General features: G+C 48.7%; 1 protein-coding gene and 1 long non-coding RNA gene across 2 annotated transcripts; both read left to right on the forward strand.

Annotated features, from left to right (window-relative positions):
- The first annotated feature begins 14,983 nt into the window (after positions 1-14,983).
- LOC149912347 (uncharacterized) lies at positions 14,984-17,570 on the forward strand. Its single transcript, XR_016462250.1, has 4 exons — positions 14,984-15,789; positions 16,338-16,424; positions 16,768-16,845; positions 17,491-17,570. It is a non-coding gene; the product is annotated as an uncharacterized LOC149912347 (long non-coding RNA).
- Positions 17,571-17,691: 121 nt separating this feature from the next.
- On the forward strand, positions 17,692-19,274 carry LOC149912348 (rho GTPase-activating protein 32-like). Its single transcript, XM_090131019.1, has 3 exons — positions 17,692-18,267; positions 18,747-18,890; positions 19,168-19,274. The coding sequence occupies exons 1-3, from the start codon at positions 18,108-18,110 to the stop codon at positions 19,272-19,274; spliced, it is 411 nt and encodes a 136-aa protein (XP_089987145.1). The 5' UTR covers positions 17,692-18,107.
- Positions 19,275-21,995: the final 2,721 nt, after the last annotated feature.

Here is a 21,995-nt window from a genome sequence, read left to right on the forward strand (position 1 = left end):
AAAACAAAGAGAAGATGTAAACCAGATGTGTTTCCCTGCCCATGGCAAACACCAGCCTTTCCATCCTTACAGTCCTTCCTGACATCAGCACTAATTGAAACAACATCCCACTCACCTTTGCCATGTCTGGCAGAGGTTGCAGCTCTTTCTATTGCATCCCTCTAGCTGTCAAGTCAAGAGCTCCTGTGTCACACAAAAAAAACCCAATCTTTTACCTGCTTTGCCATGCTCATGGCAGCAGCAATGCAGATGCCAGCAGCTGATGCCCACAAGGACAGCCAGCCTGGATTTATTTTCAATAAATATCTTTGTCCTGATGTCCATATAGAAGCTGGAACATTTCTCCATCTCAGCAGAAGAGGGCAGGAGGGATCCAAGGTTAGGGCACACTCTCCTCTTTTTCTGGAACACGAAGACAAAGAGAAGATGAAAACCAGATGAGTTTCCCTGCCCATGGCAAACACCAGCCTTTCCATCCTTACAGTCATTCCTGACTTCAGCACGAATTGAAACAACATCCCACTCACCTTTGCCATGTCTGGCAGAGGTTGCAGCTCTTTCTATTGCATCCCTCTAGCTGTCAAGTCAAGAGCTCCTGTGTCACACAAAAAAAACCCAATCTTTTACCTGCTTTGCCATGCTCATGGCAGCAGCAATGCAGATGCCAGCAGCTGATGCCCACAAGGACAGCCAGCCTGGATTTATTTTCAATAAATATCTTTGTCCTGATGTCCATATAGAAGCTGGAACATTTCTCCATCTCAGCAGAAGAGGGCAGGAGGGATCCAAGGTTAGGGCACACTCTCCTCTTTTTCTGGAACACGAAGACAAAGAGAAGATGAAAACCAGATGAGTTTCCCTGCCCATGGCAAACACCAGCCTTTCCATCCTTACAGTCATTCCTGACTTCAGCACGAATTGAAACAACATCCCACTCACCTTTGCCATGTCTGGCAGAGGTTGCAGCTCTTTCTATTACATCCCTCTAGCTGTCAAGTCAAGAGCTCCTGTGTCACACAAGGAAAAGCAATCCTTTACCTGCTTTGCCATGCTCATGGCAGCAGCAATGCAGATGCCAGCAGCTGATGCCCACAAGGACAGCCAGCCTGGACTTATTTTCATTACATATCTTTGTCCTGATGTCCTTCTACAAGCTTGGACATTTCTCCATCTCAGCAGAAGAGGGCAGGAGGGGTCCAAGGTTAGGGCACGCTCTCCTCTTTTTCTGGCACACAAAGAGAAGCTGAAAACCAGATGTCTTTCCCTGCCCGTGGCAAACACCAGCCTTTCCATCCTTACAGTCGTTCCTGACATCAGCACGAATTGAAACAACATCCCACTCACCTTTGCCATGTCTGGCAGAGGTTGCAGCTCTTTCTATTGCATCCCTCCAGTTTCAAGTCAAGAGCTCCTGTGTCACACAAAAAAAACCCAATCCTTTACCTGCTTTGCCATGCTCATGGCAGCAGCAATGGAGATGCCAGCAGCTGATGCCCACAAGGACAGCCAGCCTGCACTTATTTTCAATAAATATCTTTGTCCTGATGTCCTTCTAGAAGCTGGAACATTTCTCCCACTGAGCAGCAGATGGCAGGAGAGTTCCAAGGTGAGGGCACACTCTCCCCTCGTATCTAGCACTGAATGATTAAGACAAAATGAAAACGAGATGTGTTTCCCTGCCCATGGCAAACACCAGCCTTTCCATCCTTACAGTCCTTCCTGACATAAGCACTAATTGAAACAACATCCCTCTCACCTTTGCCATGTCTGACAGAGGTTGCAGCTCTTTCTATTCCATCCCTCTAGCTGTCAAGTCAAGAGCTCCTGTGTCACAGAAAAAAAAACAATCATTTACCTGCTTTGCCATGCTCATGGCAGCAGCAATGCAGATGGCAGCAGCTGATGCCCACAAGGACAGCCAGCCTGGACTTATTATCAATAAATATCTTTGTCCTGATGTCCTTCTAGAAGCTGGAACATTTCTCCATCTCAGCAGAAGAGGGCAGGAGGGGTCCAAGGTTAGGGCACACTCTTCTCTTTTTCTGGCACACAAGGACAAAGAGAACATGAAAACCAAAAAGGGGTTCACTGCCCATGGCAAATACCAGCCTTTCCATCCTTACAGTCATTCCTGACATCAGCACGAATTGAAACAACATCCCACTCACCTTTGCCATGTCTGGCAGAGGTTGCAGCTCTTTCTATTGCATCCCTCCAGTTTCAAGTCAAGAGCTCCTGTGTCACACAAAAAAAACCCAATCCTTTACCTGCTTTGCCACGCTCATGGCAGCAGCAATGCAGATGCCAGCAGCTGATGCCCACAAGGACAGCCAGCCTGGACTTATTTTCATTACATATCTTTGTCCTGATGTCCTTCTAGAAGCTGGAACATTTCCCCCTCTGAGCAGCAGATGGCAGGAGAGTTCTAAGGTGAGGGCACACTCTCCCCTCGTATCTAGCACTGAATGATTAAGACAAAATGAAAACCAGATGTGTTTCCCTGCCCATGGCAAACACCAGCCTTTCCATCCTTACAGTCCTTCCTGACATAAGCACTAATTGAAACAACATCCCTCTCACCTTTGCCATGTCTGGCAGAGGTTGCAGCTCTTTCTATTGCATCACTCTAGCTGTCAAGTCAAGAGCTCCTGTGTCACACAAGGAAACGCAATCTTTTACCTGCTTTGCCATGCTCATGGCAGCAGCAATGCAGATGCCAGCAGCGGATGGCGACAAGGACAGGCAGCCTGGACTTATTTTCATTACATATATTTGTCCTGATGTCCTTCTAGAAGCTGGAACATTTCTCCCTCTGAGCAGCAGAGGGCAGGAGGGGTCCAAGGTGAGGGCACGCTCTCCGCTGTTTATCTGGCACAAAAAGAGAAAGAGAAAATGAAAACCAGATGTGTTTCCCTGCCCATGGCACACACCAGCCTTTCCATCCTTACAGTCCTTCCTGAAATCAGCAGCAATGGAAACAACATCCCACTCACCTTTGCCATGTCTGGCAGAGGTTGCAGCTCTTTCTATTGCATCCCTCTAGCTTTCAAGTCAAGAGCTCCTGTGTCACACAAGGAAAAGCAATCTTTTACCTGCTTTGCCATGCTCATGGCAGCAGCAATGCAGATGCCAGCAGCTGATGCCCACACGGACAGCCAGCCTGGACTTATTTTCATTACGTATCTTTTTCCTGATGTCCTTCTAGAAGCTGGAAAATTTCTCCCTCTGATCAGCAGAGGGCAGGAGAGTTAGAAGTTGCAGGCACACTCTTCTCTTTTTCTGCCACACAAAGAGAAAATGAAAACAAGATGTGTTTCCCAGCCCATGGCAAACACCAGCCTTTCCATCCTTACAGTCCTTCCTGACATCAGCAGCAACTGAAACAACATCCCACACACCTTTGCCATGTCTGGCAGAAGTTGCAGCTCTTTCTATTACATCCTTCTTGCTTTGAAGTCTAGAGCTCCTGTGTCACACAGGGAAAAGCAATCTTTTACCTGCTTTGCCATGCTCATGGCATAAGCAATGCAGTTTCCAGCAGCTGATGCCCACAAGGACATCCAGCCTGGACTTATTTTCATTACATATCTTTGTCCTGATGTCCTTCTAGAAGCTGGAACATTTCTCCCTCTGAGCAGCAGAGGGCAGGATGGGTCCAAGGTGAGGGCACACTCTGCTCTTTTTCTGGCACACAAAGAGAAAATGAAAACCAGATGTGTTTCCCAGCCCATGGCAAACACCAGCCTTTCCATCCTTACAGTCCTTCCTGAAATCAGCAGCAATGGAAACAACATCCCACTCACCTTTGCCATGTCTGGCTGAGGTTGCAGCTCTTTCTATTGCATCCCTCTAGCTTTCAAGTCAAGAGCTCCTGTGTCACACAAGGAAAAGCAATCTTTTACCTGCTGTGCCATGCTCATGGTAGCAGTAATGCAGATAGCAGCAGCTGATGCCCACAAGGAAAGCCAGCCTGGACTTATTTTCATTACATATCTTTGTCCTGATGTCCTTCTAGAAGCTGGAACATTTCTCCATCTCAGCAGAAGAGGGCAGGAGGGGTCCAAGGTGAGGGCACACTCTCCCCTGTTTATCTGGCACAAAAAGAGAAAGAGGAAATGAAAACCAGATGTGTTTCCCTGCCCATGGCAAACACCAGCCTTTCCATCCTTACAGTCCTTCCTGACATCAGCAGCAACTGAAACAACATCCCACTCACCTTTGCCATGTCTGACAGAGGTTGCAGCTCTTTCTATTGCATCCCTCTAGCTTTCAAGTCAAGAGCTCCTGTGTCACACAAGGAAAAGCAATCTTTTACCTGCTGTGCCATGCTCATGGCAGCAGCAATGCAGATGCCAGCAGCTGATGCCCACAAGGACAGCCAGCCTGGACTTATTTTCATTACATATCTTTGTCCTGATGTCCTTCTACAAGCTGGAACATTTCTCCCTCTGATCAGCAGAGGGCAGGAGAGTTAGAAGTTGCAGGCACACTCTCCTCTTTTTCTGGCACACAAAGAGGAAATGAAAACCAGATGTGTTTCCCAGCCCATGGCAAACACCAGCCTTTCCATCCTTACAGTCCTTCCAGAAATCAGCAGCAATGGAAACAACATCCCACTCACCTTTGCCATGTCTGGCAGAGGTTGCAGCTCTTTCTATTGCATCCCTCTAGCTTTCAAGTCAAGAGCTCCTGTGTCACACAAGGAAAAGCAATCTTTTACCTGCTTTGCCATGCTCATGGCAGCAGCAATGCAGATGGCAGCAGCTGATGCCCACAAGGACAGCCAGCCTGGACTTATTTACATTATATATCTTTGTCCTGATGTCCTTCTACAAGCTGGAACATTTCTCCCTCTGATCAGCAGAGGGCAGGAGAGTTAGAAGTTGCTGGCACACTCTCCTCTTTTTCTGGCACACAAAGAGGAAATGAAAACCAGATGTGTTTCCCTGCCCATGGCAAACACCAGCCTTTCCATCCTTACAGTCCTTCCTGACATCAGCACTAATTGAAACAACATCCCACTCACCTTTGCCATGTCTGGCAGAGGTTGCAGCTCTTTCTATTGCATCCCTCTAGCTTTCAAGTCAAGAGCTCCTGTGTCACACAAGGAAAAGCAATCTTTTACCTGCTTTGCCATGCTCATGGCAGCAGCAATGCAGATGGCAGCAGCTGATGCCCACAAGGACAGCCAGCCTGGACTTATTTACATTACATATCTTTGTCCTGATGTCCTTCTAGAAGCTGGAACATTTCTCCATCTCAGCAGAAGAGGGCAGGAGGGATCCAAGGTGAGGGCACAGTCTCCCCTGTTTATCTGGCACAAAAAGAGAAAGAGGAAATGAAAACCAGATGTGTTTCCCTGCCCATGGCAAACACCAGCCTTTCCATCCTTACAGTCCTTCCTGACATCAGCACGAATTGAAACAACATCCCACTCACCTTTGCCATGTCTGACAGAGGTTGCAGCTCTTTCTATTGCATCCCTCTAGCTTTCAAGTCAAGAGCTCCTGTGTCACACAAGGAAAAGCAATCTTTTACCTGCTGTGCCATGCTCATGGCAGCAGCAATGCAGATGCCAGCAGCTGATGCCCACAAGGACAGCCAGCCTGGACTTATTTTCATTACGTATCTTTGTCCTGATGTCCTTCTAGAAGCTGGAACATTTCTCCCTCTGATCAGCAGAGGGCAGGAGAGTTAGAAGTTGCAGGCACACTCTTCTCTTTTTCTGCCACACAAAGAGAAAATGAAAACAAGATGTGTTTCCCAGCCCATGGCAAACACCAGCCTTTCCATCCTTACAGTCTTCCTGACTTCAGCACTAATTGAAACAACATCCCACTCACCTTTGCCATGTCTGGCAGAGGTTGCAGCTCTTTCTATTGCATCCCTCTAGCTTTCAAGTCAAGAGCTCCTGTGTCACACAAGGAAAAGCAATCTTTTACCTGCTTTGCCATGCTCATGGCATAAGCAATGCAGTTTCCAGCAGCTGATGCCCACAAGGACAGCCAGCCTGGACTTATTTTCATTACACATCTTTGTCCTGATGTCCTTCTAGAAGCTGGAACATTTCTCCCTCTGATCAGCAGAGGGCAGGAGAGTTAGAAGTTGCAGGCACACTCTCCTCTTTTTCTGCCACACAAAGAGAAAATGAAAACCAGATGTGTTTCCCTGCCCATGGCAAACACCAGACTTTGCATCCTTACAGTCCTCCTGACATCAGCAGCAACTGAAACAACATCCCACTCACCTTTGCCATGTCTGGCAGAGGTTGCAGCTCTTTCTATTACATCCTTCTTGCTTTGAAGTCAAGAGCTCCTGTGTCACACAGGGAAAAGCTATCTTTTACCTGCTGTGCCATGCTCATGGCAGCAGCAATGCAGATGCCAGCAGCTGATGCCCACAAGGACAGCCAGCCTGGACTTATTTTCATTACATATCTTTGTCCTGATGTCCTTCTAGAAGATGGAACATTTCTCCCTCTGAGCAGCAGAGGGCAGGAGAGTTAGAAGTTGCAGGCACACTCTCCTCTTTTTCTGCCACCCAAAGGGAAGATGAAAACCAGATGTGTTTCCCAGCCCATGGCAAACACCAGCCTTTCCATCCTTACAGTCTTCCTGACTTCAGCACTATTGAAACAACATCCCACTCACCTTTGCCTTGTCTGGCAGAGGTTGCAGCTCTTTCTATTGCATCCCTCTAGCTTTCAAGTCAAGAGCTCCTGTGTCACACAAGGAAAAGCAATCTTTTACCTGCTGTGCCATGCTCATGGCAGCAGCAATGCAGATGCCAGCAGCTGATGCCCACAAGGACAGCCAGCCTGGACTTATTTTCATTACATATCTTTGTCCTGAAGTCCTTCTAGAAGGTTGAACACTTCTCCATCTCTGCGGCAATGGTCAAAAAGGGTCCAAGTTTAGGGCACACTCTCCTCATGGCCTCTTGTACTCATAGACAAAGGGAACTTGAAAACCAGAAGTTTTTCTTTGCCCATGGCAGACACTAGCCTTTCCATCCTGACAGTCCTTCCTGACATCAGCAGCAATGGAAACAACATCCCACTCACCTTTGCCATGTCTGGCTGAGGTTGCAGCTCTTTCTATTGCATCCCTCTAGCTTTCAAGTCAAGAGCTCCTGTGTCACACAAGGAAAAGCAATCTTTTACCTGCTTTGCCATGCTCATGGCAGCAGCAATGCAGCTGCCAGCAGCTGATGCCCACAAGGACAGCCAGCCTGGACTTATTTACATTATATGTCTTTGTCCTGATGTCCTTCTAGAAGCTGGAACATTTCTCCCTCTGAGCTGCAGAGGGCAGGAGAGTTCCAAGGTGAGGGCACACTCTTTTCTATTTATCTAGCATTGAAAGATTAAGAAAAAATGAAAAGCAGATGTGTTTCCCTGCCCATGTCAAACACCAGGCTTTCCATCCTTACAGTCCTTCCTGACATCAGCACTATTTGAAACAACATCCCACTCACCTTTGCCTAATCTGGCAGGGAGGTGATGCTCTTTCTATTATACCCCTCTGGCTTTGAATTCACCAGTGCTTGTGTCACACAAGGAAATGCAACATTCCTGCTGTTCTGCCATTCCCATAGCAACAACTATGCAGATGTCAGCAGCTGATGCCCACAAGGACAGCCAACCTGGACTTATTTTCATTACATATCTTTGTCCTGAAGTCCTTCTAGAAGGTTGAACACTTCTCCATCTCTGCGGCAATGGTCAAAAAGGGTCCAAGTTTAGGGCACACTCTCCTCATGGCCTCTTGCACTCAAAGGCAAAGAAAAGATGAAAACCAGAAGTGTTTCTTTGCCCATGGCAGACACTAGCCTTTCCATCCTGACAGTCCTTCCTACAATCAGACGGAATTGAAACAACATCCCCCACATCTCTTTTTTGAACTTATTCATGCATGAATAATAATAAGGAGAATTTTACTGTAAATCTTATTTCTGCATGTAAACGATCAGATAACCGGAGCTTTTTTCTCTAAAACAATCCAGGAAATTTGCATTGCTTATCTATGTACGCAAAATGTTTTTGCCATTCATCTCAAATATCAATACATCTGGCCAAAGAATATAGAAAAAGTCTTTACAGACATTTTTGGACATAGATTACTTCTTGTCAAGTGGGAAAGAATCCCTAAGCTGCAATCATGAAATGCTTTTATCACTTTCTCTGATTTAGCCAGTGTTACTAAAAGGGAAATAAGACACAGGCTTTTGATAGCAGCTGCCAATTTAAGAACGATAATAAGTTTTATTATTCTTGGCTAAGATCAAAGTCCTGCATTTCAGGTTTATCTCCAGCTCATCAAGTATAATTAACAGTTTTGGATAGCCACATTATTATATGGCAATATTGTCTTCCTGCAAGGAATTTCATTGTTTTACACGTGCCACAGGTTGTTAATAGATTGCCTGATTACCATTTATTTTTTTTATTGGCTTATGATGACCACAGAAAACTATACAGCAGCACCATAAAAACTTTAAATCCTATCCCATGTATCTGCATTCATACGAAAATAATATTGGAAAGCATTGGTGAAACTAAGATTACAAAATAAAGCAGAGGACAATTTCAGTGAAAGCGTGCAGGTTTTACTGCTCTGCCCATTTCAAACCCCTGAAGACATCCACGGGTTTCCTGCTGTGGGACACAGGCACTCACCTGCAGCTCAGCACTGCCTGCTCATGCCTGCGCACACCTTCAGGCTGGAACCAAGGAAATCCTCAGCAAAGACATCAGTACACTTTTGTTATGATGACTTTCCTAAAGAAGCATCAAATATTTCCTCACGAGAAATACTGCAAGTCCCTTTGACACTAGCCCTTATTTTAAATGTTTAGATTTATGCTTCATTCAGGCGTGCTGTCACTCCCAAAAAGATTTTTATTCCTTTTCATTCTGAGGAACACAGTGATTTCTGCCTTGTTTACTGACTGTAGGCACAGCAATACTCCTGCACCTTCAGGGAAACAGCAAATCCATCTCTTTCACACCCTACTTCTATCAAGCTCATTCACCTTACAAGGTATTTATTGCAAGCAGCTCTTCCAAAAATGGAGATTAACAGAACCTGCAACCCAGGACACCTCAGTAAGCCAGTACTTTTCATCTCCTGAAGGTGTAGGTAGACACAGAGCTGGAACATCTTTTCCAGAGCTGTGTGATGCTATCTCATCTATGTTCCTTTACTGTTGACTCAGTGTCACTTCTTATCTAACCTGGTCGCATCCCAGGATTTCTGGTGCCAAAAATAAACTGAAAGCTTTAACCACTAGTTATAAGGAAACTGCAATAGGAAAAGCAATTTTTCTGATTGCTCTGTTGATCAGAGATGCTTCGTGCAAGCCTGATGCGGTAGAGACAATATCAGCTTTAGAATGACAGTCATTAGAGCAGAATCCTTTCACTGATGAAATCCCACAGTCCTGATTCATACAACACTGACACTGGAGGACACAGTAGTTTAGATGAGAGCGCATTAAAAATGACTAAGTTAAGGTCTCAGAAATAGCAAAGAGTGACAAGTATGAAAAAAAGAGGTTGCAGAAACTGCTTCAGTTTGGCACTCTGGCATAAAGTATAACAACACACAACCTGGCTGTGCAGTTCCAGAAGCAGAAGAAAGCCGTCAACCAAGACTTGTTCTCATCTGCTCTGAAAGTCCACTGGGACAAGGCCACTTTTCTCTGACGTGCTTCCAGAAGTATCACTTCTGAGCACTGTGCCAGGGAGTTACCAAGATACTGTTTATGTGTACAAAGGAGAAAAAGACGTCTGTCTGGAAACAGACATTGACTTGAAGGAGAAGCAGCATTTTCCAGAGTACTTCAGAAAGAACTGAGCACTGCCCCAAGAGCTTCAGAGCGGCAGGCTGTCACAGTGTGCCAACCAGCTCAGCTGTGAGTTGGCACTGAAGCTGCACCACAGGGAGAACAAAGCCCCCTGTGCACCCTTGGAGAGCCAAGGGTTGGAGATTCATGAACCTTGAGCTCCTTTCCAAGCCGGGCCATGCTGTGATTCTGGGATTCTCACCTTTGCCTCATCTGGCAGAGGGAGGCAGCTCTTTCTCTTGTCTCCCTATGGCTGTCAGGTCACCAGGGCCAGTGTCACACAGGGAACTGCAAACACTGTGTGTGCTGTGCCCTGCCCATGGCAGCACAGAGGCAGCTGCCAGCAGCTGATGCCCACAAGGACAGCCAGCCTGGACTTCCTTTGATTCCTTCCCTTTGGATCAGCGTCCTTCAGGAAGGCGGAACATCTCTCCAGCTGAGCAGCAGAGGACAGCAGGGCTTCGTTGTCTGGGCATGTTCTCTTCTGGCCCTCTGGCCCTCACAGACACAGGAGGAGGACACAGAGGCTGCTGTAACACAGCCAGCCCTGCCTCTCAGGTCAGCTCTCAGGCCATCCTCTCTCCCCTCAGCAGCAGCTCACTGTTCTGCACTCCTCTGGCCTGGGCTGGCAGAGGTGTGCAGCAGTTCTGCTGATCTCCCAGTGCTGGCCATGTCTGCAGTGCCTGTGTGAAAGACACAGGAAGCTGCCAGCATTGCACTGCTCTGCTGTGCCCCTGCCATCACCGAGTTTGCTGTCAGCAGCTGCTGCTACACGTCCATTCAGGCACAGGCCTTTCCTTCCTGGCCCTCTTTCCCCCCCTCTCTCCTCTGCTCTCTCTCGTGCTCCCCTTTGGCCTGGGCTGGCTGAGCAGTGCAGGCCTTGTTGTTGCTCCCTGGGCCAACTACGTCACGGTTCCCCGTGACTCTGCCAGCTGCTCTGACACAGCGACTGCGTCCTCAGTGTGGATTCCAGAATGCGACAGACGTCCAGAGAAGACTTCCAGGGCTGATTGGAACATGCTGCCATCAAGAACTGCCATGGCTCAGGCCCCCTGGGAATCTGCTCACAGCGAAAGCTGCTGTCACTCTGTGTGGGCACAGCCTTGTCTGTGTAGGCCTGCTCACACTGCAGCCCCTGTCTGCACCAGAACCGTGCCGATCCACCTTCTCTTGGCCTCCTTGCCTGCATGGAAAAGGGCAGCTTGGGCTGAAGTCCCTCAACTTTCAGATGGCCGAGTGAAGTCTCTGAGCCCTGGTGACCCACTCAGCTCTTCAGCCTGCTGACCTGGTCTGCTGGGGCTGTCTTAAAAGGCAGAGGGCACGTTATCCTCATGTCCCCACATCCGTCCCTCTTAGCATACTGTAGGCCAGTTCCTAAAAGGACACCTGCACAATCTCTCTGAATGTTAATCAACACGTAGTTGGTCTGTGCACTGCAGAAATTGCACCTAGGTTTTCAGTGGTGATTAGCTATGTGTTTAGTCAGAGGTGCAATGGTTCTAATGGTGAGAGAAAGACATTCCCAGTTGTCATCAGGTGGAACACACTTCAGACTGGAATCCTCAAGCAGACTGCAGTCAAGCTTTCTTAATTACTCGTTGTTGTTATCAATTCAGACGCATCTCTTAATTCCTGCTTGAATGAACATTCTGTAATAATCTGCTGAGACAGTGCAAGGCTTGACAATGAGACTATAGTTTATGAAAGCAGCACTTTTTACTTCCTTTACAAGTTCTTATCTGAATGCTAAATGCAACATCAATTCACTTCTCACTGGGTTGAACGTTTTAAATATTTGGTAAACATAATGGTTCTAATTCTGACATTTAATATGAAAATATTAAAATTCTTTGTAAGTACTTTTTTGTTAGAATGCCAGATGCTAAAGGGATGAAGTGGCACAAGAAAGCAAAATGTCTGTGCTGATGGCAGGAAGGACTGTAAGGATGGAAAAGCTGGTGTTTGCCATGGGCAGGGAAACACATCTGGTTTTCTTGTTCCCTTTGTCTTTGAGTGCCAGAAAAATAGAGGAGAGCGTGCCCTCACCTTGGACCCCTCCTGCCCTCTGCTGCTGAGATGGAGAAATGTCCCAGCTCCTACAAGGACATCAGGACAAAGGTAAGTATTGGAAATAAGTCCAGGCTTGCTGTCCTTGTGGGCATCTGTTGCTGGAAAATTTAATGGCAGTAAACTGCCTAGATAATGACAGAATGAGGGTGACAATAGAATGGTACGTAATCACAGTGCAATGAAAAATGTATGCAGGGTGCAGGAAGGGAGGTGTGGACATTCTGAGTTGCAACTCTTTATTTGCTCCAGAAAGCTCTATCAGAATGGAAGACTGAAGGAAATACTTTGAGGGGTTTTTTAATGTGACTGGATAAAAGATCCACGTGGCAAATTGAATAACTGAGTGGTAAAGGGACATAGATACCTCACTGTTTCATGGAACCTTTCAATTAAGCATCTGAGCACTGTGTACAGGACTTGGGAATATAAGTATTAGAGGATCATGGAATATCTTTATTTGGAAGGGACCTCGAGGATCATGTATTCCACCTCCTGGTTCCACACCGGACCTCCTATGTGTCAAGCCCTGTGTCTGAGAGCATTGTGCAAATGCTCTTTGGCCTTTGTCAGCTCAGTGCCAAACCACTGCCCTGGGGAGCCAGTGCCAAATTCCATGTATCTAGTTCATCCTACAGAATGATGCCAAGAACAGTTATAGAGATCGACTTACAAACAAAATTCTTGTCTTGAATTAATGGTACACTCACCATTTAAAAAAAAAAAAGAAAAAAAAAAAAATCAAAGCCACATTCTTACGCTGGCATTTTACAGTATTGTCAGATTTTTGTAATTCTGTTTTGTCATATAAGATTCTCTCATCGTGAAATAATGACCAAGTTCTCTTTTCAGATCTAAACATACAAATGCTGAAGGCAGCAGTGCTGTTCAAGAGTACATTACCAGCTCAAACACTGCTTTGGCTATAAAACTGAAGGCAGTCAGGAATTTTATCAAGGAGTTAGCATGTAAGTGTAGATTTAAAAGCAACCTGTATTGTTACTTAGAGTTTGATATAGTGTAATCCAATGCACAGTACTTGTAACGTGTGTTTTACAAAATGCTTTGCAATGTAGGCATCTATTAAGATAAATGCTGCAAGTTCTAATATGTCCATGACCTTTTCAAACAGTTCCTTACTCCTACACATCACTACGAGTAGTTCTTCTGTCAGGAAGGATCACATGAGTAATTAACCTGTGACCTTAAGTTTGGAATTAAATGCATACAGTGGAAGTAAGAGCTGTGGGTTATTTTGCTCTTTCAGTGTTGAACAGCCGAGGTGTTTTGTTTTGGAGGGTGGATAGTGATGGGACACGTGGGGAATGGCTTTAAACTGAGACGGGGGGTGTTGAGGTTTAGGTTGGATGTGAGGAGGAAGTTTTTCAGCCAGAGGGTGGTGAGGCACTGGAACAGGTTACCCAAGGAGGCTGTGGATGCCCCATCCCTGCAGGCAGCCAAGGCCAGGCTGGATGTGGCTCTGGGCAGCCTGGGCTGATGGTGGGCAGGTTAGAAACCCAACAGGACTTTATTGCAGCCCTGGGTGCAGGGGGATCACTGCTCCTAGCATGCACACAGAAGAGCTGGAGCACACAGGTGATGTACATTCCACTTGTGAACATTCCTGCAATTCCAGAGAGCGTGCGCCTGTTCCAATCACTGCTGCACAGATTAAAAACTGATTGCAGATGAGCTGTTTTGGTATGGGGTTCTTGCCAACGGTCTGCAGTGGCTGTGTGATTCCTCGGGGAGTTGCTCTCCAGCCCAAAGGTCATGTCCTAAGTCGACCAGATCCCGTTTGTGTCCAGAAATGGCTGACAGCAGATCAGCTGCTGGTCAAGTTTCTAACAGCACACTGGCCTTGCTCCAGTGTCTGTGTCATCAGCCCCAGCACATACGGTGCACCTCTTCAAGGCTTTGGAACACTGAGACTCTGCACTTGGGCTCCAGACATCCTGCTGCACCAAGAGGTTATTCTAGCTTTGGTATCTTGCAACTTTGTATATAACTACATCACTGTAACCATAAATGTCTAGGAGCATGGAGGTGGAGAAATTAATCTCCCTGTAATTCTCTGTACTGCAGCCCCGTGGTTGTCAACACCTAATGCAATATTGAAATTTCAGTTGAGAAATTGAAAGCTGCCCTTAACAAAAAAGCATCTGGATTTGTTACTGAAATCACACTGAGGATCAAGAAATCCAAATGCTTCTAGCATAACCACGATTATAGGCAGTGTTTAGACAAGCTCTTACAGGAAAACCATGAACACAAGGCTAAAGAGAGACTAAGTGATGCACTCTGCAGGAATACTCATGGAAGTCTTCACAGTGCAGGAGTCTGATCTGATTACAGATGCTGTGCTTTAAGAACCCCTTATCATATCTTTTTTTTCACTGTTGTGCAGGGGTTGGACTCAGTGATCTCTGGAGGCTGGAGATGCTGTTTGCTAATGGCAGATGGAGAGAGGAAAAGCAAGTGCAAGGCATGCTGTGCATAGCCACCACATGGCATCTGCACCATTTCCCCCTGCACAAAGGAGGAGCAGCTCACAAGCTTGGCCTGGGCCAGGGAAGGGAGCAGACAAACATCTGGACCGACCCCAAACAAGCTGGTTCTGCAGGTTGGGTGTCTTCTGCTGCTTGTCTCACATCCTGCTGCTCAGCGGTAGATTTGTTCCTGCTCAGTGCTAACAGGAAACTCACACAGCATTTCTGTTTCAGCTGTGCCAACGCTTTGATCCCTTGCTGCTTGGATGGGGCGTTTGAAGAATGATGCCTGTGCTGATGTCCAGCCAGGCTTTGGGGATGAGTCTCCACACCAGGGTACGACTGACAGGACTGAGGGTTGGGGATCCAGCCAGGTCGAGTCCAGTGTGCTTTGCTCTTGTTCTTAGTGCTTTTTTTGCTCAGGAGGGCAGGAGGTGAAGCTCGTGAACCAATGCCTGCAGACGGGGTTTGCAGAGAAAGAGGTCCTGCAGGCCTTGTGTGACAGCGACGGAGCTGCAGCGAGGCTGCATCCGTGTAAAACACCAGAGATCCACGGAGGTGTGAAGGGGAGCTGTGGGCTGCAGTCACGCAGGAAGGGATGTGCATGCTCGGGGTTTGGTTGTTGTGTGTGTGTTAAGTGACTGTGATACCACTGCTGGGTCAGTGTGAGTGTACGGAACAAGTGTGACAGCCTTTTTGATGGAGCCCTGTGAAAGGAGTCCTATGGACTTGAGATCCAACTATCAGCCCGTGGGCATCATCCAGGAGTTGGGGTAGGGGATGAGGCAAGGGAAGTTGGGCTAAGAAAGGGATAAAGCAGTCTGGCAGTAGTTCTGTGTTTCTCCCATCTCCTGCTTTATTTCCTTCCAGGTGAAATAGATGGGTGCTGCAACATGCCCTTGAATGTAACAAAACCCACTCTAGTGTGGATTTGACATGGGCCCAGCACTGCAAGGTACGCTGCTGGGAGGAAGCGTCCATCTGGCTGAGGGCAGGAAGGCCCTCCAGAGGGATGCACTGAGGCCAGTTGTGCGAGGCTCAACAAGAGCAAGCGCCAGGTCCTGCGCTTTGGTCATGACGACCCTGTGCCAGCTTCTCCAGGATTTGGCTGGGGTAGAATTCCAAGCAGCCCCTGATTCCAGAACGTTGGGCTGGGCTGTTGGAATCTTCTGCCCTTGTGACTGGTCTTGCCTCCCCACCCTGTCCGTCGTGGTGGAGCAGCCTGGTGGCCCTCAGTGATGTCATAAGGGCTAGAATGAGGGGAGGAGCAGTGCGTGCTGCGTCCCTTCATTGGAGCGCTGGAGCTCTGACTGAGCAGCTCGCTTGTTGCACTTGTGCACCGACTGCGTCCCTTTGTCTTCACACCGTCCTGTGCAGCACCTTGTAGGTAAGCTGAGACAGTGTGGGAGAGACGGGGGGACAGTGAGTGCTGAGAACTGCTGGCTGGCGGAGCTCATAGGATCACATTATCTCCATCAGCAGAGGGGTGGCCATGAGGGACAGGGAGGTGATCGTCCCCCCCTGCTCTGCTCTTGTGAGGCCCCAGCTGCAGTACAGTGTCCAGAAAGACAGGGAGCTGCTGGAGAGGGTCCAGAGGCGAGCCACAGAGATGGTCAGGGGACTGGAGCACCTCCCCTGCAGAGACAGGCTGAGGGAGCTGGGCTTGTTCAGCGTGGAGAAATGAAGGCTGTGGGGTGACCTCATGGCAGCCTTCAGTACCTAAAGGGAGCCTAAAAAGAGGAGGGGAATCAACTCTTTGAAAGGGTAGATAACTGCAGGACAAGGGGAAATGGTTTTAAGTTGAAAACTTAAGTTTTTAAGTTGAGGGAGGGCAGATTTTGGTTTTTCCCTTGTAGTCTTTGCTAAACCGTGGAAGCAAACTGACCTGCTCTTTCTCTCTCCTCTCTCCACCCTCTGCCTGCTTCCCTGCTGCAGCTTTTGCTCGTGGAAGATCAGAGCAAAGTGACAAGGAACGGCTGCGGATTCGTGAGATTTGTCTCCCTCGTTCTGATCTCTTGCCAGGTACCTGCCATGGTTTGTCCCCCCACATGCTTTAGCAGCCCGTGACGCCCCGTGTTTAGTAACACAGCCTCATCCAGCTTTGATGGGACGCTGGTCACGTGTGGGTTTTCTCCACATGCTCTGCAGCTCAGCCCTCATAAGGATGCTGTCTGTGGTGCTGTGACCAGCTGGTTTTATGGAAAGCAATCCCTTAGGCAAAGAGTCCCAGCCCCAGCTTGTGCAGAGCTGCACAGCATCACCAGGGACACCAGCAGGCGTGCTTGGGCTGTGTGAGTGTGCCCGACAGCTGTAGGGAGCACAGCAGAGATGTGAACAGAGAAAATAAAAGCGTGTTTCTTTTCAGTTCCAGCTTGTCACACCTACGCTGATGGCTGTGGCGTGCAGCGAGATCAGCTGTGGGCCTGACCTGGCATGGACAGAGGTAGAGTATGAAGCTCTGATTGGTCTTTGTTCCCTGACTGCAGCCAGCAGAGTGAGCCGCAGATGTGCTCTCCTGCTTTCCAAGAGAGCTCCTCTGTGGCAAGACAGTAGTGCAAGCGTGGCAAGTTTATAAAAGTACCAGAGCCATCTCGGCTGTTGTGTTTGTCCTCTACTGACTTTTCCCTTGAAATGGCTGCAGAAACAACAATCATTCTCTGCTCTGTTTGGCCTCGCTGTTGGTTGGACTGCTCAAGAGAGCTGCTTGGTGCTTGCAATGGCACTGTTTGCACCTTGTAACTGCAGCCGTAGCTTTGGTTTCCCTCTTCACGGTCTCCTAGCATCTTAAAGAGTCAGCCTTCCTGCACAAAGAGCGCAGGAAAGGATGTGGCAAAATACACAAGGCCACCTGTCTGCGTCAGTGCCATTGCTGATTAGTCTGGATGGGGAGAGATGCATCTTTGCTGGCGTGTGCCTGCTGCACACCAGGGAGAGAAACAGCCGTTATTAGACTTGCAGTTCCTTCTGAAGTGCCCATGATAAGGACCGAGTGCATTTCCTGCAGCTTTCTCTGCAGATGTGCTCCTCACCTTGAAATCCTCCTTGTTGGTTCCCAGCTCCTCACCGTGGCCTGTGCTCTCTGTTTCAGGCTGAGAACAAGGGGAAGCCCCTGCTAGACCATGAGGTGGCACCTGTGAATGTTCCAGCTATTGCTGCTGCCCATGCTATTAAGAGATACGTTGCCCAGGCAGCGGATGAACTCTCCATTGAGGTAAGCAGTTCAAGGCGTTCCTTGTTGCTCAATTTTACAATGGCAAATGTCTTCAGAGCTGCACTGGTGCAAGTGCTTTAATGCTCGGCGATGTTTGGCAGTGCAGAAGAATGCAGACATTTGAGCTGTGCTTTCCTCCCAGCTGTGCTGAAGCTGGGATTGACGTTGCAATCTCTTGCAGGTCGGAGACATCGTGTGTGTCATCGACATGCCACCAAAGGAGCTGACCCCCTGGTGGAGAGGCAAGCTCGGCTTCCAGGTAGGCACAAGCTTCAGACTGGAGAGTGCAACTGCAGTAAAGGCAGGAATCTTAGCTTAGAGCTGCTCTGCATGCACAGGATGCCTAATGGACGTAAACAGTTTCCCTGTGTCGGTGTCAGGGGACCTTGCCGTTGGCTGCAAATGTTGAAAAATTATTACCTTTATGCTTTGAACTATGGCCATTTTCTGCTGGATAGTCTTATGGAACGTCAGGCAAGCACGTTCCGAGGGAAATGTTATGTGGCTTTTGGTTTAACAGTTCAGACCTGAGAAGTGCTGCATGCAATAGTTGGCTTCTCTTCTTGTTACAGGTTGGATTTTTCCCAGGGGAGTGTGTGGAACTCATTAATAAGAACATTCCTGAGGCACTCATCAACTCAGTGCCAAAGCCAGGTAGGGATGTTACATTTGATGGTGTGGGGAAGCAAAATGAAGTCTTTTTGGGGGTGCGTTCCATGTTTAGTACCTCCTTTATCCATCCCACATTGTCCTCTGGGTTGATGATTCTTCATGCACACCATGGGGCAGAGATTTGGCCCAATCCTCCTGTGTTTATGATTGGACTTGGGGAAACTATAGAATCGTCATAGAATGGCTTGGGATGGTAGGGTCCTTAAGGATCCTCAAGCTTCCACTTCCTTGCATCAGGCTGTGCTTCCAGCCCCCACATTTAATGTCAGATTAGACCAGGCTGCCCAGGGCCCCATCCAACCTGGCCTTGGGCTCCTCCAGAGATGGGGAAAATCCCTTTTTGTATGTACTGGTTGGTAATGTTCTTCCCGTTCTGACGTTCTCTGTAGAATGTGCTGTGCTCGGCCTCGTCCAACGGAGCCAGACCTGAAATGACCTGGTTTCTTCCTTTTGTTGTGCAGTGCCCAAGAAACGCAGCAAGATCCTCACCTTCCTTCGTTCCTTGGTGAAGGCCCGCCCAAAGAAACCGACCGAGCGGGAGGTGGAGAAGGAAAGGGTGTTTGGCGGTGACCTGGGAGAGCATCTTCTCCACTCCGGTCGTGATGGTAAGGAGCTGCCCATTCCTGAGATCTTCCTCTGCTGGGCATCTAAAGAAGATGAAAGGGAGCTCATATCTAGCAGGGGGCAAGCTGATAGCCGTGGAGACACGTGTAATGGGAGTTGATGGCTGAAGGATCAAGTGAGGCGGATGCTCCTAAGAGACAAGCACATCTGTATTTGCTTCAGCCAAGCCTGGCTGGGCTTAGTGGATGGGATGTGAAGCACAGCCTGCAGCAGGACTTGAATCAGGAGCTCCACTGACGGCTGGCACGTGTTCTTCAGTCCCCCAGGTCCTCCAGAGCTGCGCTGAGTTCATTGAGCAGCACGGCGTGGTGCAGGGGATATACCGCCTGTCCGGCGTCGCGTCCAACATCCAGAGACTGCGGTAAGAGTGCTGCGACTGACACAGCCTGAGTGCATCTGGTGTGGCTTTGGGCTTGCCTTCCTCTCGCTCAACCGGGTTTGCGTCCCTCTCTCCAGGCAGGAATTTGAGTCTGAGCAGATTCCTGAGCTCACCGTCCGGGACATTCACAGCGTGAGCTCCCTCTGCAAGATGTACTTCAGGGAGCTCCCGAACCCTCTGCTCACCCACCAGCTGTACGGCAAGTTCTCGGTAAGCACAAGGCCACGTCTTTCATTTCCCTCTTCCTGGGCCTCTTGGCAGATGGCTGCAGCAGTGCCCCAGCTCGGAGGCCCTTTTGCTGTCAGCCCCACGAGGTTTACTCGCAGTGGTGTACTAGCCTGATTGGTGTCTCGCTCCCTTTCTGCACTACTCCAGGATGCTGTTGGTGCCGCTACAGAGGAGGAGCGGCTGCTCAGAATGCAGGACGTCATCCAGCAGCTGCCCGCTCCTCACTACAGGTCAGTGCTGCCCTCAGCCTGCTGAGCTCAGCCCTGCTGCATTGCAGAGGGCAACGATGCGGTTCCAGCCTTTGTCTTTCTGAATTGCAGCACGGCATGCTCGTTGGTGCTGAACATTTGCCTCTCTTGTTTTCCAGGACACTGGAGTTCCTGATGAGACACTTGGCATGTCTGGCTGGGAGCTCCACCACCACAAACATGCATGCCAAGAACCTAGCCATTGTGTGGGCTCCAAACCTCTTAAGGTAAACTTCTGCTTCGGTTTCAACACTTCCTCTGTTCTCCAGTTAAGAAAAGCAGTCCTCTCTTTTTCTCCATCAAATGTGCTCTTCTCCTGTAAAATCTGTGGCTGACAGAAGCGCAGGAGCCTGGGCTGTTCTCCAACCCCACGGGCACAATGTCTAGGTGACAATTTCTGCAGTCTTGTTGAGATGGGACTGACGTGTCCTTGATCATCCAGGGGAATTTCTGCAGTGGCATCACTGACTGCCCACTGCGGAAGTCTCCAGAGCCTCAGCTGACAGCTTTTGGCTGCAACAATTCAGACTCGGGGAAGCGGTCTTGGAGAAATGACTTCTAAAATCTGCCTTTTCTACAGATCACAGCAGAATGAGTCTGCCTGCGCCAGCGGAAGAGCTGCCTGCATGGAGCTGCAGACGCAGTCGGATGTGGTGGAATTCATCATCAACCACACTGACGTCCTCTTCGGCTCCAAATCCGGAGCAGACATTGCAGATGCAGCAGGTGAGTGTCTTCCTCCATTAGCTTGATCTTGACCTGACACCTTGACCAAATGCAGGCCTTCTCCAGGATGTTTGAGATACTCTTTTACCATCAAGGGGACAGCAGACCTCTGGACTTCCATTAGGGTATGGCATCCTGTTGCTGGATGCTGAGAATGTCCAAGCCCAAACTTCACAAGGAGGAAACCGTCATTATTATGGTTTGCACGCAGGAAAAGCTTGATGCAAGTGTGGCAGCGAAGCTTTCTCAGTTCCCTGCCCCTTTTATCTAGGGGTGAGCTCTCTTAATGATGACCGTGTCCTTTGCCATAAACAGACCTCTGCCCACATGGTTATTTTGAGCTCCTCTTCTTCCAGTGGCTGGGAGAAGCAAGACTGAGAAAAATACAGCACCTCCCCCAGAACTGTGGTGGCTGTGCTGCTGCTTTCTGATCCTCGCTCTTACCTGTGGTTTTCCCTGACAGGGCACAATTCTCTCCCAGGGCCCAAGTCTGTGGGGGTCTCTTCTGCTGCCACAAAGCTGCTCAGCCTGGAGGAGGCACAGGCACAGAGGCGAGGCCACAGCAGCTCTCCCCCTGTGACAGAGAGCAGCCACGACATTGAAGTGGAAGAAAGCCCTGCAGCTGGGCAGGGCAAATTCCACACCATCATCAACTTTCCATCTGACAGGTAAAGAGGACTTTCTTTTCCAGCACCTAGCATCATTGTTTGGGTGGGTTTTTGTGTTTTCCTGCAGAAACCAGGCAGTGCTAGGAACAAGCAACTGCTGCCAAGAGCTCAGTGCAGCTCTTCCCTCACCCTGCACCACGCACGACTCACAGCATTGGCTGTTTTCTCTCTCCAGACAAAATCCACCCAGCAAGACTGAGGAATCACCAGCTAGCAGTTGGTGTTGCTGCTTCAGCCTCAGGAAGCCATCCTCTGGCAGCAAACGCCAACTGCAGCGCAATGCCAGGCAGCCCTCAGAAACAGCAGTGGTAGTCCTGGCAGGTAAGGGTGCAAATGCAGCATCCAAATCCCTGCTTTTCAGGAACATACAATTCAAGCTTGCTCTGCACATGTATCTCTTTCTAGCGTTCAATCCCGTGCCTAAATCTTCACCCCTGATCAAGAACCACTGTCGTAATTCAGCTTGTGAAAGTTTGACACTAACCCCTGTGTATCCTTTCTAGGTGAATCGAGCCCTTGCCAAGCCATAAGATCCAGGGCAAGTAGCGAGGATGCTCTGTGTGCTTCCATCAGTGGAGAGCTCATAGGAAGCACAAATTGCTGCAGTTCCAATAGCAGCCTTCCATCTAACAACATTAATGGAGAGAAGGAGCTCATCGAAGTCCATGCTCTCATTACACCTGGCTCTGCTGAAGTTGCTGACCTGAGCCTCCCAGACACCACAGTCACAAGTGTGGATTTTAACCCAGAGTCTCTGCAGTGCAGCCCATCCCAAGCACAGTGTGAGTGCCCCAACAGCAGCACCTCCATGCAGGAGCAGGTCAGCATCAGTGAAGA

Source organism: Phasianus colchicus, chromosome Z (genome assembly GCF_987193195.1).
Source record: "Phasianus colchicus chromosome Z, bPhaCol1.hap1.1, whole genome shotgun sequence".
Lineage (NCBI taxonomy): Eukaryota > Metazoa > Chordata > Aves > Galliformes > Phasianidae > Phasianus > Phasianus colchicus.